The 18,746-nt window shown below is 49.7% G+C and overlaps 1 protein-coding gene across 3 annotated transcripts; it reads left to right on the top strand.

The window, feature by feature from the left end:
* Positions 1-126: 126 nt before the first annotated feature.
* On the top strand, positions 127-17,761 carry MDC1 (mediator of DNA damage checkpoint 1). Of its 3 annotated transcripts, none has more exons than XM_084753806.1 (16): positions 127-145; positions 501-601; positions 2,985-3,123; positions 3,798-4,175; positions 4,258-4,330; positions 4,959-6,193; positions 6,330-6,395; positions 6,545-6,637; positions 8,081-8,788; positions 8,894-8,937; positions 9,900-11,420; positions 11,497-11,619; positions 11,697-11,879; positions 12,113-12,238; positions 12,318-12,428; positions 15,956-17,761. In XM_084753806.1, exons 2-16 carry the CDS (start codon positions 581-583, stop codon positions 16,121-16,123), a joined length of 4,989 nt encoding a protein of 1,662 aa, XP_084609932.1. In that variant the 5' UTR covers positions 127-145; positions 501-580; the 3' UTR covers positions 16,124-17,761. The 3 variants fall into 3 exon arrangements, with proteins under 3 accessions (XP_084609932.1, XP_084609931.1, XP_084609933.1); XM_084753805.1 differs by lacking the exon at positions 127-145 and adding an exon at positions 159-315; XM_084753807.1 differs by lacking the exon at positions 127-145 and adding an exon at positions 159-315 and having other exon boundaries at positions 8,081-8,296.
* Positions 17,762-18,746: the final 985 nt, after the last annotated feature.

The raw sequence follows: 18,746 nt of genomic DNA on the forward strand, positions 1-18,746 counted from the left end.
TGAATCACTCGGCGCGCTCCGCGCCGTGAGAGACGGCTCCAGTAGCCAATCAGAAGACGGGACTCTCTTCCGGGATTCGCGCTCCCGCCACCCAGGTGGCGGCCGTTAGAGGCGGCGGCGGCGCGCGCGCACGCGGGCTCGGGAGGTGAGTTCCCATCTTGATTCCTCCCGAGGGCGGGAGGGGCGTGCCTTGGGTGTCACTTGGGCGGAGGTAGTTTGGGTTCCGGCTTCAGCTTTTTATGCTGGTACCTGCCGGGGGGGCCCCGGCCCGCGTGCGACACGGAAACATTAGGCCACGAGGGGACTGGCTCAGGCGTGGGTATCCAAAATGGTTGCCCGTCCCTTGGAGCAAAGGGCCGCGGGCGCCGGCTGGGTTGGCAGGACGGAGCTTACTTCTTGAGGGGGGTACCCTGCTTTCCCGGTCAGCGGCTTCCCTTGTGTGCGGTGCCTTTGTAGGTAAAATCCACTCGTGCAGTTCTGGATTTCTCTGTCTTTTTTAGATTTGTCCCTTAAGTCAGTAGCTCCGGCGACGAAGCGAGCTGCCATGAGAACAGGATTCATTCTGTTTGGTTGAGGATGTATGCCAAATAACAACCGAAAGGTACCAGCGCTCATAATTATTGTGAATAATACGGTCTCTTAGCAGCCATGAGAAGTCATAAGGGGGTGACTGAGGCACTTTCCTTAACCTATCTATACTGTAGCTTTCGCATTAGAAAAAAAAAGGAATAATAGACGTAGCCCGCAGGGTTAGGAAGATTGAATGCCAGTCAGCCTAAAGTATTAAAAGTGTTTAACAAACACACGTCTAGTTACATGTCTGTGGTTCTCTCTCTGCATTTCAAGCTGAGCTATGCTGAGAGTATATAAAATATGGACGTGGTGATTCGTTTATTTTTATTTATATGCTGTGTTATTCAGAGCAAAGTGCGGTTTTGGAGGCATTATTTCCCTTTCTCACTTGGCTGTTATATCTGATACAACACTATACTCAGTAGTGGATTGTGAAATCAGCTAAGGAGCGGTAAATGGGCATTGAAACACCAGAGCATGTACAAGACCTGGGTTTGATCCTCAGCAGTTGTGTGTGTGTGTACGCGCGCTCCTATTAAGATGTTAGGAAGCCGGGTGTGGTAGCACTCGCCTTTAATCCCAGCACTCAGGAAGTAGAGACAGGCAGATCTCAGGCCAGCCTGGTCTACAAAGTGAGACTAGGCCGGCCAAGGCTACACAGAGAAACCAGGACTCAAAAGGCAAAAAACAAATAAATAAATAAATAAAAATAAAAAAGGGTTAGGGAAAAAAAAGAATAAAAAACAGTATATTCACATAGCATTACTTCTCAAAACCCACACTCCCTGCCCGCACAGGTGAGTGTGTGGTTCCAAGGAGGGTGTCAGATACCCTGGAATTTGAGTAAATAAACTGTTGTGAGCTGCTATGTGAGTTCTGAGGACTGAACCCAGGTCCTCTGGAAGAGCATGCGGCCCTTAACCACTGAACCATCTTTTCAAATTTACTATGTATTTTTTTTAAATGGGTCTTATTGTAATGTCCATACTTACTGGCATTACTTCAGCTGCTCCAGTAGCTGGAACTGTGGGCATACACCACGGCTATCCAACTTACCATGCTTCCACATCTTTTAAATAAATAGAGTACCGACTTGTGGGCTAAGGATATATAGCTCAGTGGTAGAGCATTTGATGTGGTGTGTGAGGGCCTAGCGTCAGTCTCTAGTACCTAAAAACAAGCAAATCCCATAAAATATTCCTTTCTATATAATGCTATGCTTTCTGTCATATCCAAAAGTATAAATACGTATGTATATATACTTTGTTTTATTGTAGAGGTCAAGGTCTCACTGTAGCCAAGGTTGGGCTCCACACTTTTTTTTTTTTTAAACCATACTGGCTTTGAATTTACGAGATCTGCCTTCCCAAATGCTATAGTCAAAGGTGTACATCACCATGCCTGGCTGGGTCTCCAAATCTTCATTTTCCTGCCTCAGGTACAGGGAATTCAGATATATGCCAGCATGTTTGGTTTGGTTGTTTTTGGTTTTTTGATACAGGGTTTCTGTGTGTAGTTCTGAACGTGTTTTTAGACCAGGTTGTTCTTGAACTTCAACTCAGATCCTCCTGCCTCTGTCTCTGCATTGCTGGGATCAAAGGTGTGTGCCACCACCAACCAACTGCCTGGCTGTTTGGATTTAAAAAGTTTGTTTTCTCCATTGGAAGTTCTAAGTGCTGAGCACGTGACCTCAACACAGGCTAGTCAAACGTTCTACCACTGACCCATTCTCCTGTGCTCAGTTTTTTTTACATGCTTCAGAATGAGTAATAGAAAATCATCATTTTGTCAGCCATGGTGGCACACGCCTCAATCCCAGCACTTTGGAGGCAGAGGCAGGTGGATCTCTGTGAGTTCGAGGCCAGCCTGGTCTACAAAGTGAGTCCAGGACAGCCAGGGCTACACAGAGAAACCCTGTCTCGAAAAGAAAAAAGAGAGAGAGAGAGAAATAAAACTATCATTTTTTGTTTTTTGTTTTTTTCCTTCGAGACAGGGTTTCCTTTGTAGCCCTGGCTGTCCTGGACTCACTTTGTAGACCAGCTGGCCTCAAACTCACAGAGATCCACCTGCCTCTGCCTCCCAAGTGCTGGGATTAAAGGCATGCACCACCACCGTTCGGCAAAACCATCATTTTATGGTGACGCACACCTTTAATCCCAGCACTCAGGAGGCAGAGGCAGGTGGATCTCTGGGTTTGAGGGCAGCCTGGTCTACAAAGTGAGTTTCAGGATAGCCAGGGCTACATAGAGAAACACTGGCTTAGGAAAAGAATGAAAGAAAGAAGAGAAAAAAGAAAGGGAGGAAGAAAAAGATTGCCTCCACGTTTACCTAGGTTTACTCCCAGTTATTTTTTTCTCTGCAAGTGTGTGCAAACCAATGCCAGGAATAATGTTGTCGTGTTTGCTTTACAGATCATGGAATGCACCCAGGTGATACGCTGGGATGCTGAGGAGGAGGCGGGGACAGAGCTATCCAGTGTTTCGTTGGGTTATAGCCTGGAGCCTGTAGGGCGGCTCCGGCTCTTCAGTGGTACTCATGGACCAGAAAGAGGTCAGCGAATATTGGGAGCTGAAGTATGAATATGGATCATTTCTTTTCCGTAGAGGTAGTAGTAGAGTTGATTGTTCCAGGCTAGTGCCCTGTGTTTTCTAGGAGTGATTTTTGTTTTATTAAGAGAAAATGAAGTGTAGAGGGATTTTAATTCACAGTTAAATTAAGGGCTGCTCTGTCAAGAGGTAACATCCAAAGACCTTCCAGGGCTATGTGATCCAGCTGGAATACAAACACACCTTTAATCCAGGAGACAGAGGCAAGCAGATCTGAGTTCAAGGCCAGCCTGGTGTAGAGCAAGTTTCAGCTAAAGAAAAGCTTAGGTCTAGGCATGGTGATACACGCCTTTAAGTTAAAGTAAGTTTGTAGAAGGAAGCACCTCTGTTTGAAAGTGATATCTAATTGAGTGGCAGAAAGGGTGGCGAATCAGAGAAAGAGTTTACAGACTAGGGTACACCCAACTCTCACGAGGACAGAGAGGAAAGGGAGCAGCAGCTAATGTGAGTAGATAGTAATTCATTACAAGTGCTCTGCCGTGGTGGCATGCCGTCGGGGCTGCTATTGGTTGGTTTCAATGCCCTTAAGAGCTTTGAGTGAACAGCAGTGGGATAGCTAGTCAGAACATCTTCAGGCCAGGATGGGCCTTACTCTTCCATCTCTTCTCTGCTCCTTAGATTTCCCACTCTACCTTGGCAAGAATGTAGTTGGCAGAAGCCCTGACTGCTCTGTGGCCCTACCTTTCCCATCCATCTCCAAACAGCATGCCGTGATTGAAATCTCAGCCTGGAACAAAGCCCCTGTCCTCCAGGATTGTGGGAGCCTCAATGGCACTCAGATCGTAAGGCCTCCTCGGGTCCTGACCCCTGGAGTGAGCCATCATCTACGGGATCAGGAGTTAATTCTGTTTGCAGACTTTCCCTGCCAGTACCGTCGCCTAGACGTCCCCCCACCCTTGGTCCCTCGGAGACTTCTTGTAGAGAAGACCCCCAGAGCGCAGGGAGGACCCCAGACAGCCGGAGTTTCGTTGGCTGAGGATTCAGAGGAGGAAGTGGGTAAGCTTGTGCCCTGGGTGTGTGTGAAGAGACAGGGACGATGGGTATAAACTATCAATTTATTCTTTTCTGCTCTTGCCAGATTCTTCTGGAAGGTGCGTAGCAAATGGATCAAGGAATACATCTTCCCCTTCCGTTACAGTAGTTCCAGAAAGGTGAGTACCAAAGTACCAGATACCTGAATCTTTTGGTTTTGCTTTTGTTTTTTCAGACAGTCTCTGTAGCCCAAGCTGGTCTCAGACCCTTGGAAATCCTTTGGATTCAGTCTTTGTGTATTGGGATTACAAGGCTGAACCATCATACCTGGTTTTAGACACATGAGCTTTGAACAAGTCGTTAAAGTGTCAATCTTGAAGAGATGACAGGGTTTCTCTGTGTATCCCTGGCTGTCCTAGAACAGCTCTCACTTAGAGATCCACCTGCCTCTGCTTCCCAAGCGCTGGGATTAAAGGTGTGTGCCACCACTACCTGGCAGCTGATTGCCTTGATTTGGGGGGGTGAGGGGGGTTTCGAGACAGGGTTTCTCTGTGTAGCCCTCGGTGTCCTTGAACTCACTTTGTAGACCAGGCTGGCCTCGAACTCACAGAGATCCACCTGCCTCTGCCTCCCAAGTGCTGGGATTAAAGGTGTGCGCCACCACAGTCTGGCTCTGATGAACACTTCTGATATACTCAGTGGAGATGGGAAAAGAGCTACCAGCAGTGGCTGCTTTCAAGGCACTCATAGCTGAGTGGGGGTGTCCCTAGCCAGGGTGTACATTCTGTGGATTCTTTATCTTCACAGTGATGAAGAGGACTTTTCTCCAGCCCCAAGTGCTCCTGGGCCATCTTTGCCCTTTGACTTGGGCAGTGACACGGACGAGGAACAAGATCAGCAACCAAGAGTGGGGGTGTCCTCTTTAGCTCCCAGGAATGGTGCCCCTGGGGAGGCTAAGCAGCCTGAAGCTCATGGAATGTCAACTGGCATCCAGCTGGTTCAGGCCCAGCCTACTGAGCAGAAGTTTAAGGACATAAAAATCAAGAGTGAGGCAGGCAATGGAGTGGTTCTGGCTGGGTCGATTCTGGAGAAGGGCCCCACTCTTGGGGAGGACAGTGACACAGAAGTGGAGGAAGAACATCAACCTCCTGGCTTTGTGGACAGTGACACAGATGTGGAGGAAGAGACCCCACCTGTACTTCCTGTGACAAAGCAAGTCCTTGGTACAAGAGACTCTGGAGCACCTGGTGAGGCACATCTGCAGGACGGCCCATCTGGCAGTGATGCAAATGTGGAGGAGGGCAAGACTGTACCAGCTGTCCCTCCAGAGAGAAGCCACACAGCCATGGTGATCAACAGTGACACAGAGGAGGAGGAGGAGGAGTCAGGAGCACTCACCTTGGCCCGTCTGAAAGAGAAAGGGATTGCTTTGTGGAACAGAGACCCAAGTATGGAGGAAGCCAAGTCCCAACCACAGGTCCTTGTAGAACGAAGTGAGAGTGTCTCTGGGAGAGACAGTGACACAGACATGGAGGAGGGACTCTCAGGGGAAAAGAGGAAAGTTGTCCCTGACAGCCCCATGGACGTAGATGAGGCTCCTGTTATCACACATGCAGAGAGCCAGCCTCCCCATGGACCCAGTGATGTAGATGAGGACATGGATATGAGCTCCCCTGGCAGCCGTCTACAGGGAAATCAGTCCTCTGCCGTGGGAGACAAGAGTACAGCAAAAGTGGAGGAGGAAGTCCCGCCAGGGCCCTCTGTTACCCTGGGGGAGAAGCACCAGGTGCCTCTAGAGGAAGCCCGGGAAACAGCTGTGGAGGAAGGCTCATCTTTAGCAGTGGCAGATGTAAGCAGGAGCCAGCAGCCAAGAGCACAAGAAGCTAGGACAGAGCAGGAGCATGCTCTTGAAGTGGGGGTCCAAAGCAGGTCACTTGCGGCCCCCGTGGAACAGGTGGTAGTGGACACACATACCTCAGGGAGTCCCACCCTGCCACACAGAGAGATTGCCCAGACCGCGAATGCCAAAGAGTGCTGTGATGGTAAGTGTTGCCCTCTGCCCTTGACCCTAGAAGTAAACTGGCTCTAAGGGTTAGAAGAGAACGGTAGAGGTATTTAGGGTGAGAGTTGATTTATTTTATTTTATTTTTAAATCTATCTCATATTTCTTCCCACTAGAACCTGAAGATCTGTGCCTTCCAGCTACCCAGTGCTTTGTGGAAAGGGAGAGCCAGAACCCAGAGGGTGAGGACCTTGTGCTGTTAGGATCTGAGTGCCAGTGTGAGCTGGGTGATTAGATTGGTGGTCCTTGAAAAGTGGTGTGGCCAAGATGGGGCAGGAGACCCCGGTATTCTGGGAGCGGCTGTGTTTCCACCCCAGCTCTTCTTCTCCAGCTGTCCAGAGTTTGGAAGATGAACCCACCCAAGTCTTCCCGTGTACTCTTCCCCAAGAGCCTGGGCCTTCCCATCTCAGCCTTCAGACTCCAGGTACAGAAACGCCGCTCTGAGCCCCTGACTTTCTGTATTTTCTTCCTCTACATCCTTTCACGGTCTGTCTTATGTTATCTACGTTGTGTGTGTGAGTGTTTGCCGGCATGTGCATACCTGGTGCCCACAGAGGTCAAAAGAGGCTGCAGAACTAGAGTTAGGGACTCTGTGAGCTGCCGTGTGGGTTCTCAGAACTGAACCCAGATCCTCTGCTAGAGCAACCAGTGCTGTTAACTATTGAGCCGTCTCTGCAGCCCTTCGTGTTCTTGTTTGTTTGGAGACAAGGAGTTCATGTAGCTGAGGATGGCCTTGAACTTCTGGTCCTCCATATGTGGAGATTACAGGTGTGCCATCTGCCGGGGCTGGACGGGGCTGGCTTCCTGAAGCTGCATGAGCTCTGCCCACTGCGCTGCAGCCCCAGCCCAACCTTTCATATTCTTTTGTTATTTTACTGATGTTCTCCACTTCATCAGAAAAGGAGATCTATACCAGACATGGTGGCACAGGCTTGTAATCTGCCCACAGAAACCTTGTCTCATGGGAGGGCGGGGAGGAGTGGCAACTGTTACTCTAGAGGACCAGAGTTCAGTTCCAGCACCATGTCAGGCAGCTAGCAACTGGCCATAAGTCTAGCTCCTGGAGATCCAAGGCTCTCTCTGGTACCCTTGTGTACCCACACACGGTATACATACATACATTTGAATAATCGAGACAGGGTTTCTCTGTGTAGCCCTGGCTGTCCTGGACTCCCTTTGTAGACCAGGCTGGCCTTGAACTCACAGTGATCCACCTGCCTCTGCCTCCCAAGTGCTGGGATTAAAGGCGTGTGCCACCACGCCTGGCTATAAAAAAGTTTTTAAATACATCTTAACAAATAAAACAAATACAAAGCACATTGCTGGGCCTTACTCTAATTCTAGTTCAGGAGATTTGGAGTTGGCTCATAAACTCAAATTTGTTTTCCCTTTGTGAGATTGAACTCAGGGCCTTATGTGTTCAGTCAAGTGCTTTCCTAAGCCACATCTCCAGTTCTTGTTTGTCAGATGAGGGTCTTGAGGGAGCCTGTGTGTGAGATTGTAATCTTCTGAATAGCATTTAGTGTTACAGCCACCACCCTTGTTCCCTCCCCTCTTGCCTTTTTAAAAAGAGGTTTGTTTATTTATTTATTTATTTATTATGTATACAGTGCTCTGCCTGCATGTACACCTGCAGGCCAGAGAGGGCACCAGATCACATTACAGATGGTTGTGAGCTACCATGTGGTTGCTGGGAATTGAACTCAGGACCTCTGGAAGAGCAGTCAGTGCTCTTAACCTCTGAGCCATCTCTCCAGCTTCCCCTCTTGCCTTTGTAACCCATTTAGTCATTGTAAGTTGGCCCTAGTTCTTAGCCTTACTGCCTTTTTTACCTGTGTGCCTGTCTCCTTTCTCTGATCCTCTTTAGGTCCAGGTACCTTGGATGCACCTTGGGAAGTGTTGGCCACACAGCCATTCTGTCTAAGAGAACAGACGGAGGCCTCTGAGCCCCAGCTCACTGCTGCCCACCCTGAAGCTCATGGATCTCATCCATCTCTACCCAGGGCGCCACCAGGACATCTGGTTCACACAGAGCTGTTGAGAATTGAAGGCAGAGAGATACAAACTGTGGAAAAAGCCATGGGTATACCAAAGGAAACAGCAGGCAGGGTGACCCCTGAGAGAGGGTCGTTAGAGAGGAAAACCAGGGGAAGAACACACAGTGAGCCAGAAGATGAGATGAGGGAAGAAGAAGTAGCTGAGGGGAGACAGGACAGAGAGCCACAGACGGTGCTGGCTGGAGACAGGCAGAGACAAGAGGCCCACAGAGGGGAGGGTGGGAGCCCTGAAGGGAGTAGGGAGAGTTTGAAGGTAGAGATGGAGATGTCCAAAGACTCATGGAAGGAAGAGAAAGAAGTTGAGAAACCAGAACCAGAGAGAGGGGGAGAGCCAGCTGGTTTAGAAGAGACCCTAGATAGAGGGGTGACAGGTCAGAAAGGGCAGATTGCCAGTCTAACACGAAAGGCTGGAGTAGAGGTGAGGGACCATGAGGGACTTGTGTCAGCCCTAATAATCTCTGGGAGCCAGGGAGATGGAGGAAGGGGAGACCCTTTGAGCCCCGGGAGGCAGCAGAGAGGTAAGTGAGGAAGAGGGAGCCAAGGTGGTATGTCGTCTTCATGGCAGCTAGTCCCTGAGCTGTAGGCTGCACAGCGCTCAGCACTCTCACTTTGTCTCTGTCTAGGCCACTTGAGTTGCCAGATGACGTCTGCTGGAAAGGCTTCCAGGGTGAGCTGCTTTCTTACCCTGCCCTACTTGACAGGTCACCGCTAAAGTAGACTAGGCTGGGTTGCCCAGCAAGCTCTAGGAATCCTCCTGTCTCTGCCTCCCTAGCACTGGGATTACAAGCATAAGCCGATACACCTGCTCTCTTTTGGCTGGTGTGGGGTGGGGGTGCTTCGAGACATGGTTTCTCTGTGTAGCCTGGCTGTCCTATATTCCCTTTGTAGACCAGACTGGCCTTGAACTCACAGGGACTGGCCCTGCCTCTGCCTCCCGAGTGCTGAGATGAAAGGTGTGCACCACCAGCTACCTGCTTCTACCTGGCCTTCCTACATGGGTTCTGGAGACCAAATCCAGGTCCTGGTGCTTGCCTTGCCTACTGCACTGTGGCCCTAACCCTACGTTACCATTTTCTTCTTCACTTGTTAGTTGGCTTCTGCTCCTTTGTCCTGCCATCCCTTGTTCCCAAGTGGTAGTTCCCTTTATTGACTGAGAAGTCTAACTGCCCTGGCCTTGTGTTAGTCACCACACCCACTTGAACAGAGAGAGATCTCTTAATGATGTCTTCCCCCATAAGTCCCTAGCCTAAAGAGAAGTGTCAGGGGGGCTGGAGAGATGGCTCAGAGGTTAAGAGCACTGGCTGCTGTTCCAGAGGTCCTGAGTTCAGTTCCCAGCAACCACATGGTGGCTCACAACCATCTGGAATGTGATCTGATGCCCTCTTCTGGCCTTCAGGTGTACATGCAGGCAGAGCACTGTATACATAATAAATAAATAAATGTTAAAAAAAAAAAAAAAGAGAGAGGTGACAGGTGCTGGTGAGCACGCTGTGACCACACAGAATCCCAGCCACACATGCTGACATGCCAGCCTCTCATCCCAGTATTTGGAAATGGAGGACACTAGAATCACATGAGCCTCAAAAACACTAAAAAAAGTCAACATCTGTGCCTGCCTCTCTTCCTCAGGGTGATGCAGAGCCTGCACCCCAGCGCCTGTTGTCTCCAGTGCCCGAAGCCTCAGATCCGCCGCAGAGGCTCCTCACCTCTCAGAGCCAAAAGCAGCCTCCACTTTCAGCCTCTTCCCCTTCTGAGCTACAGCTTCCTGAGGCTCTTCACTCAAAGCCTAGTGCCAGGCCACGGCGGTCATCCAGGACGGCTGCTCGCCCCACAGACCAACCTGCTGCCCCTAGACCCACATCTCGGGGCAGGGCAAGTAGGTCCTCTACAAGGACCTCAGAACTGAATGTCCCTACAGACCCTGAGCTCCAGCCTCCCACCTCCACAGAACAGCCTGTCACCTCAAACGCTACACCTGAGGCCACTCCAAATAGGTCTTCCATCAAGACCCCAGAATCACTTATCCCCATTGGCCCTGACCTCCAACCTCCAACCTCCACAGAACAGTCTGTCATACCTAAACCCACATCTCGGGGCAGGCCACGTAAATCTACTATCAGGACCCCTGAATCAATTGCCCCCACTGGCCCTGAACTTCAGCCTCTCCCCTCTACAGAACAGCCTGTTATCCCTAAACCCAGGGCCACTTGCAGCAGGCCAAGTAAGTCTTCTAAAAGGACCCCAGAACCAGTTGTCCCCACTGGCCCTGAGCTCCAGCTACCTACCTCCACAGAACAGCCTGTCGCCCCTGACCTCAAATCTCAGACCTCTCGGGGCAGGCCAAGTAAGTTTATCAGAACCCCAGAACAGGTTGTCCCCCCTGGCCCTGAACTCAAGCCACCCACCTCCACAGAACAGCCTGTCACCCCTGAGCCCTCATTTCAGGGCAAGACACGTAAGTCTTCTGTCAGGACTCCTGAAGCAAGTATCCCCACAACCCCTAAACTCCAGCCTTGTACTTCTAAAGAACAGCCTGCCCCCACGCCCAGAGCCCGGGGCACTCGGGGAAGGACACGCAAGTCCTTCACTGAAGAGTCTGAATCGGCTGGCCTAGTAGCCCCTGATTTTGAGCCTCGTACCTGTACAGACCACCTCACCACCTCTCCTGAGGTGACAACAGGCCAAAGCACAGCTCTACAGTCCTCACCCCTAAATGCTTCCTCAGTTTCCACTACCCAGCCACCTGTCCCCACAGCCCAGCCCATTCCCCTGGAGACCGTTCCTCAAGGCAGTCACCAAAGGAGGCGGAGGGCTGCTAGGAAGCAGGGCTCCCACACAGGTCCTGTTGGCCACAAGGCTTACTCTGCATCCTCAGAACTTGAGCCCCAATCCTCAGCCAGCCAAAGCTCAGGGGCATCAGAAGCAGCTGAGTCAAATACACCCACTCCGGAGCCTGCCATTTCCCTAGACCAAAAGGAAGTAGGTAGGAGGTCTGGGCTCATTCCCAAAACCCAGCCTGAGGCTTCTCAAGTCCGCAAGAAGCCTTCCACTACCACAGACTCGCCCCTTCAAAAACGTCCTGCAAGACAAGTCCCCCAGAAGACAGATATCAAGGAAGAAAGTCCTGCAGAAGCACCAGTGAAGGAGGAGGTAAGAGGACAGCTGGGGGCTCCCTACCTAGGAGCAAGAGCCATGGGGCTCAGATGCCCACTGAGATGTTTTTCAGCCTCAGGAGAGAGCAGTTGCAGCACCAGGCAAGAGAAAGAGAGACCATGCAGAGGATGAGAGCCAGGGAAACCCAAATCGAGGCCGGCGAAGTAAACCTAACCAAGAAGCAGCAGCCCCCAAGGTAGAAAACGGGCTGAGGATTGAGATGCCAGTGATGCTCATGTGGGTTGCTGTGACCATCTTTGTACCATTCCCCAGGTCCTGTTCACAGGCGTCACAGATTCTCGCGGAGAGCGTGCGGTGCTGGCTCTGGGCGGCAGTCTGGCCAGCTCAGTGAATGAGGCCTCCCACCTGGTCACGGATCGCATCCGAAGGACAGTCAAGTTCTTGTGTGCCCTGGGGAAGGGGATTCCCATCCTCTCCCTGAACTGGCTGTATCAGGTAAGGCAGAAGCCAGGAGGTGGAGAGTGCCTGGGAAGGACTGCAGTGGGAGGAAAGGAGAGGAGAGGTCAGGGTTAGTGAGGCAGAGGGCTGCTGTGAGAGGAAGTGGACTGTGAGGGCTGGGATGCCTCAGTGGCAGAGCACTTGCCTAGCGTGGTCGAGGTCTTGGGGTCAGCCCTAAACACTGGGAAGGAAAAAGAAGACAGGATGAGTTGTGCCTGCTCCTCCCCTAGTCCCGCAAGGCTGGTTGCTTCCTGCCTCCTGATAAGTACTTGGTGATTGATCCTGAACAAGAGAAGAATTTTAGCTTCAGCCTTCGGGATTCCCTGAGCCGGGCTCGGCAACGAAGACTACTGGAGGTAAGCGCTGCCCTCTGTCCCTCGTACCCCACAAGAGGCTCCCCAGTGCAGACATGTGTCTCCATCACTCCTTTCTTAGGGCTATGAGATTCATGTGACCCCCGGAGTGCAGCCACCCCCACCTCAGATGGGAGAGATCATCAGCTGCTGTGGAGGCACCGTCCTGCCTAGCATGCCCCGTTCCTACAAGGTAGGACAAGCAGGTCCTGAGCCCAAGGAGGGAGCAGCCCAAGGGTGGTAAGGATGATGGAGGGAGAAGGAAGAAGAGTGGGGAAGTGCTGTTGCCAGGTGGATGTGGGCCACATGTTGTATGTAGTACAGCACTTGGGACTCAGAAGCAGGAGCAGAAGTTATAGGTCTGTACTTACATAAAACAGGAAGCTATACACCAGCTTGGACTGTGTGTGATTCTCCACTCCCCCTTCCCCCCCCCCACACACACACAGAAAAAAAAAATAGTCTTTTTAAATCCATATTACACGCAAAGAATAGGGGTGGGAGAAATGGCTCAGGGCTTAAGAGCACTGGCTGCTCTTCCAGATGTCCTGGGTTTAATTCCTAGAATCCACACAGCAGCTCACAACTCCAGTTCCAGGGGATCCGACACCCTCATACATGCACATTTAAAAAAAAAAAAAGACTTATTGAACTGGCCGTGGTGACACACGCATTTAAATCTCAGCACTCAGGAAGCAGAGGCCAGGAGATCTCTGAATTTGAGGCCATCTTAGGCTACGTAGCAAGTTCAAGAAATACTGTGTCTCAAAAGAAAAGAAAGCAAATAAAAAGAGTTTTGCTTTATGTGTGGGTGTTTTGTCTGAATGTATGTCTGCACCATTTGTGCACCTGGCGTTGGTAGATGGTGTTGGGTCCCTGGAACTGGAGTTACAGTGTGTTGTGAGCCGCCAAGTAGGTGCTGGAATCAAGGCTGGAGCCTCTACAAGACAAACAAGTGGTTTGTTTTGTTGTTGTTGTTTTTGTTTTGTTTTGAGACAAGGTCTCTCTGTGTAGCCTTGGCTGTCCTTGACTTACTTTGTAGACCAGGCTGGCCTGGAACTCACCATGATCCTCCTGCCTCTGCCTCTCAAGTGCTGGGATTACAGGGGTGCATCACTATGCCCAGCTAAACAAGTGTTCTTAACTGCTGAACCATCTCTCAAGACACTCCCCCCCTTTTTAAAAAAATAAACCCATATGCTTTGCTTTACAAGATGGTCTCAGTTATGTTACTTTTTACAGTGTAACTCTGTGGTCCTCAGTCCAGCAGCCTCCGGCTTTAACCAGGGTGTCTCAACCTTCCTGACGCTGCAGCCCTCAGTGCAGCTCCTCATGCTGTGGTGACTCCCCACAACCACAGAGTCAGTTTTGTTGCTACTTTAGGACTGTAATTTTTATTTGTTTTTTGGTTTTTTGAGACAGGGTTTCTCTGTGCAGCCTTGGCTGTCCTGGACTCACTTTGTAGACCAGGCTGGCCTCGAACTCAGAACGATCCGCCTGCCTCTGCCTCCCGAGTGCTGGGATTAAAGGTGTGCGCCACCACGCCCGGCATATTGCTGTAATTTTTAAAAATTACATTCTTTCTATCTATCAATCATCTCCGTCTTACAGTGCTCTGCCTGCACGTACACCTACACACCAGAAGAGGGCACCAGATCTCATTATAGATGGCTGTGAGCCACCATGTGGTTGCTGGGAATTGAACTCAGGACCTTGGGAAGAGCAGGCAATGCTTTTAGCCATCTCTCCAGCACATAACTATGATTTTGTTGCTATTACAATTGTTATGTAAATCTGTTTTCTGATGGTCTTAGGCAACCCTTGTAAAAGGAGTATTTACACCTACACCTCCCAAGGAGGTCGTGACCCACAGCTTGAGAACCTCTTTTTGTGTGGGTGTGGTTTTTGTTTTGTTTTGTTTTTTTGAGAAGGGGTTTCTCTGTGTAGTCCTGGCTGTCCTGGACTCACTTTGTAGACCAGGGTGTCCTCAAACTCACAGAGATCCACCTGCCTCTGCCTCTGAAGTGCTAGGATTAATGGCATGTGCCACCACACCTGGTTTGACAAGTTTTTGTTATTGTTTTGTGGGGTTTTTGTTGTTGTTTCTTGTTTGTTTGTTTGTTTTGCTTAGTTTTGTTTTGTTTGAGACAATGTAGCCCAGGCATCCTCTTGGTTCAGTTTATGGAGTGCTGGGATTGCAGGCCTGTGCTACTGTGACATGTGCTACTGTGACAAACTATAAGACATCTTTTATACTTGTTTGCAGAAATTTGCGGAGCATGGTGGTATATACCTATAGTGCCTATCATTTGTTCAAGAGATTGAGGTAAAAGGGTCATTTGAACCTAAGAGTTCAAGGTCAGACCAAGTAACACAGTAGACCAGGCTGGCCTAGAACTCAGAGATCTCCCTGCTCTGCCTCCCAGAGCTAAGTTTAAGGGCGTGTACCACAGCCCGGGCATGGTGATGCATGCCTGTTGTCCCAAAACTCAGGAGTCAGAGGCAGGTGGATCTCTGAGTTTGAGGTCAGCCTGGTCTACAAAGTGAGTCCAGGGGGGTTGGGGATTTCGCTCAATGGTAGAGCGCTTGCTAGGCCCTGGGTTCAGTCCTCAGCTCTGGAAAACAACAACAACAAAGTGAGTCCAGGACAGCCAAGATGACATTGAGAAACGAAAAACAAAAGACGTGTGCCACCACACCTGGCTTTGTTTTGATTTTTCAAGACAGGATTTCTCTGTGCATCCTTGGCTGTCCTGGAACTCCCTTTATACACTAGACTTAACTTGGGACTCTGTGATGCACCTACCTCTGCCTCCTGCAGTCATGCACCTCCATGGCACAGCAAGAACCTCAAAAGTCTCAAAAAACTTAAAAAAAAAATCTCCATTTGTTTGTTTTTGTTTTTTGTTTTTCGAGACAGAGTCTCTCTGTGTTAGCCTTGGCTGTCCTGGACTCACTTTGTAGACCAGGCTGGCCTCGAACTCACAGCGATCCGCCTGCCTCTGCCTCCCGAGTGCTGGGATTAAAGGCGTGCGCCACCATGCCCGGCCTAAAATCTCCATTTTTTTAAAAACAAAAATTTAAAGCTCATATAAAGCCCATGTATTTGTTGTACTTCTGATTTCTTTACTGTTGAGTATCCGTTAGTCCCAACCCTCCCCTGCCTTTGTATAATTGGCCTTCCCGACAGAGATGAGCCAGCTGCCCCCAAGAGTGTGCCCTTGTTTGTATCATTTTTATCTTACCCCACTCTGTATTGTATGTTTTATCCAAATTATAATTAAAAAAGCTGCAGTGGGCTGGGCATGGAGCTCAGATGGCGGCCTGCTTGCCTAGCACACACAGGCTTCTGGGCTTGATGCCTAGCCCACGTAACACACACCTGTAATCCCAGCGCTCCGGAGGTGGAGGCAGGAGGATCAGAAGTTCAAGATTATCTTTTAACTACATAGTAAATTTCAGGCCAGCTTGGGCTATATGAAACCCCTTTTGAAACAAAGGGAAGGTGGGCTGAGCTGTTTGAGTTAATCTTTGGGGCAAGAATACTTGACAAGCAGGGCAATATAGGACACATATATGTGTATATATGGAGTCACACATCCTGTTACTGTTACTTGTGCCTGTAAGTATATACAGCCTCAGTTCTGAGGCTGCTTAGTGGGTCCTGCATGTGTTTCCGGTTCCTTCTCTGCTAACTCTGTCTCTGCCATCTTGCCACAGCCTCACCGAGTCGTCATAACTTGCACTGAAGACCTTCCTCGATGCACTGTTCCATCTCAGCTGGGGCTACCCCTCCTGTCTCCTGAGTTCCTCCTCACTGGAGTGCTGAAGCAGGAAGCCACACCAGAGGCCTTTGTCCTTTTCAAATTGGAAATGTCATCTAATTAAAGAAAATCTACCTCTACCCTCTCAGACCAGCAAACAGTCCTAGAAAACACTCAGAGGAACATACACAGACACAATTAGACCACACAAGATGGCCCACAACTTTAATCTCAACACTTGAGAGGCAGAGGTAGGCAGATTTTGTGAGTTCCAGGACAGCCAGAGCTACATAATGAGACCTAATTAAAAAACAACAACAACAAAACAAAGCCAAAAACCCTCAGTCTCACAAAGGCCTAATGTGTATGGTATTGATATGACTATTTGGGGAATGTGGAGAAGACCAAAGAGGTTTATTTTTTGTGAAGGGGGCAGGGAGAGAAAAGGAAGTTTTTTCCTTCTATTTCAGCGTTTTAATTGGCCCATTCACGCTGGACCACGCCCTGGGCCAGTCCCATACTGTGGCCCCCGCTGTGGTCAACAGTCTGCAGCTGCACAGCTGAGGCTGTTCCAGGCCCAGCATCCTGACCCCAGAGCCAACCAGCTCTCAGGAGTCCCTGGCTGAGAAGATGAGGCTGGCTCCTGGGATGTGTTTTCTGGTCTCTGACCCACCTGGTTAGAAAGGGCTTTTAGTTTTGCTGTGCCTCTTGCCCGGCTTTCCAGTGTTGCAATTAGCTTTGGTTCTCTCTGTGGTAGGTCAGTGCCCACTCTGCCTGCCTGATGGTATGAAGACACAAGGTGGTTTTGAAGTTGCACTTTATTGTTGATTTAGAGGTAATTGGTTACTTCCTGGGATGTGGAGAAAGTAGGACACTGCTGCTGTGTGCTTTGGCCTCTGCAATAAACAGTTGTAAAGGTCCTTAAGTGCAGAGCTGGCTAGGGGGTCGTTTCCTTTAGTCCCAGTATTTAGGAGGGAAGCAGGAAGGTCACAAGTTCAGATTCTGGGCTACAAAGTAGAACCCTGGCTTGACAAGGTGGTTCATTCCTTCAATCCTAGCACTCAGGAGGCAGAGGCTCTCTGAGTTCAAAGCCAGCAAGTTCCAGGACAGGGTGTTAACAGAAAACCCTATCTTAAGAGGGGGGGAAAAAAAGGGATTTTTGTTGTTAATTTGCATTTTGCAGGAAGCTGTGGTCAGTTCTGATTACCTTTGACCCAGCAATACTGCCCTGCCTCCTGTTTGGAAGTTACCTATGCAAAGAAAACATTGAAACATGCACTTGGCCCCTAATCCCAGCAGTCCAGGTAGAGGCAAGTGGGATCAGAAGTTCAAGGTCAGCTTTGGCTACATAGCACGTGGGAGGCCAGTCTAAACCACAGAGACTCAAAATGAGAAAGACGCTCTTGATAAGTGCACACATCTGTCTGTGGGCTGAGGCTTGGACGTAGCACCTGCTTTATGCATGCCAGGCAAACATAAGTATTTAAGGATGGGTTTGGTCAAGAACACCTTAACTAAAGGGCACATTTGATTCCGTCTGCACAGTACATGCGGGATGGGTGAATTCACAGACAGCAGATTGATGCTGGCCGACTGAGTACAGGGTGCTGTTGGAGAGGTCTTTGTTTGACTGTGGGGAGCTGAAGTCTCAGAGCCAGAAAAAAGGAGTGATTGTACATACTGCAGAACATTAAATACTGTATAAAGATTTTCTTGCTATGTAAATTTCACACATCAATAAAGAATAGTTGCTTACTTTGTATACTTACTGTAGTGGATTGTGTGTAAGCTTAGGAGACAGCTTTGGTGTTGTATGTATAACCTGCCTCCTCCCTAGGTTGTGGGCATCAAACCAGGCCCTGCTCATGACAGGCACCTGCTTCACAAGGCATCTACACCCCAGCTACATGCTTGGGCTTTGTGGGTTTTCTTCCTGGGGGTTGAATCTAATCTCTGATTAGCCCAGGTTTGATGGTCAGTGAGCCCTAGGCACCTGCCTCCCTGGGGCTTGGTTATGACTGTGTTTAAGGATGAAGCAGGTTAAAGAACCACAAAGTTGGCCTGGCATGGTGGCGCACACCCAGCACTCAGGAGGCAGAAGCAGGTGGATTGCTGTGAGTTGGAGGCCAGCCTGGTCCACAAAGCAAGTCCAGGACAGCCAGGGCTACACAGAGAAACCCTGTTTCTAAAAACCGAAAAAAAAGAAAAAAAACAAAACTACTAGCTGCTCTTCCAGAGGACAGACAGACATGTAGCCAAAACACCAATGTATATAAAATAAAAATTAAAAAAGTCAAGAGAGCAGTATGCAGAGAGAGCTTCCTCAAAACCACTGATATTCACCGCTCACTCAGTACAAATTCCCTAAGCAGAGAGAAGGGTGGGGAGGAAAGATGCCATACAGTGCACGACAGCTTGGTCAGAGGTAGTGGGAGCGCCCAGTCAGGGTGAGGCTAGGATACTCCCACACCGTTCAGCCTGCGGGACTTAGTCTTTGACTTTTTTCCCCTTTGGTTTCTTGAGACAAGGTTTCTCTGTTAACAGCCCTGACTGTCCTGGACTCACTCTGTAGACCAGGTTGGCCTCGAACTCACCGAGATCCTAACCCTAACCCTGCCTCTGCCTCCAGAGTTCTGGGATTAAAGGCGTGTGCCACCTACCCACCTGGCCTTTTTCCTTTTCTTTTTTCTCTCGAGGCAGGGTTTCTCTGTGTAGCCTTGACTGTCCTGGACTCCCATTGTAGACCA

Source organism: Acomys minous (genome assembly GCF_964271855.1).
Source record: "Acomys minous genome assembly, chromosome: 13".
NCBI lineage: Eukaryota > Metazoa > Chordata > Mammalia > Rodentia > Muridae > Acomys > Acomys minous.

Coding starts and splice junctions, on each gene's coding strand:
- MDC1 (XM_084753806.1), top strand. CDS start 581: ATGCCAAATAACAACCGAAAG. Junction 6,396..6,544: donor GGAGAGCCAGAACCCAGAGG/GTGAGGACCTTG, acceptor CTTCTTCTCCAG/CTGTCCAGAGTTTGGAAGAT. Junction 12,239..12,317: donor GGCAACGAAGACTACTGGAG/GTAAGCGCTGCC, acceptor CTCCTTTCTTAG/GGCTATGAGATTCATGTGAC.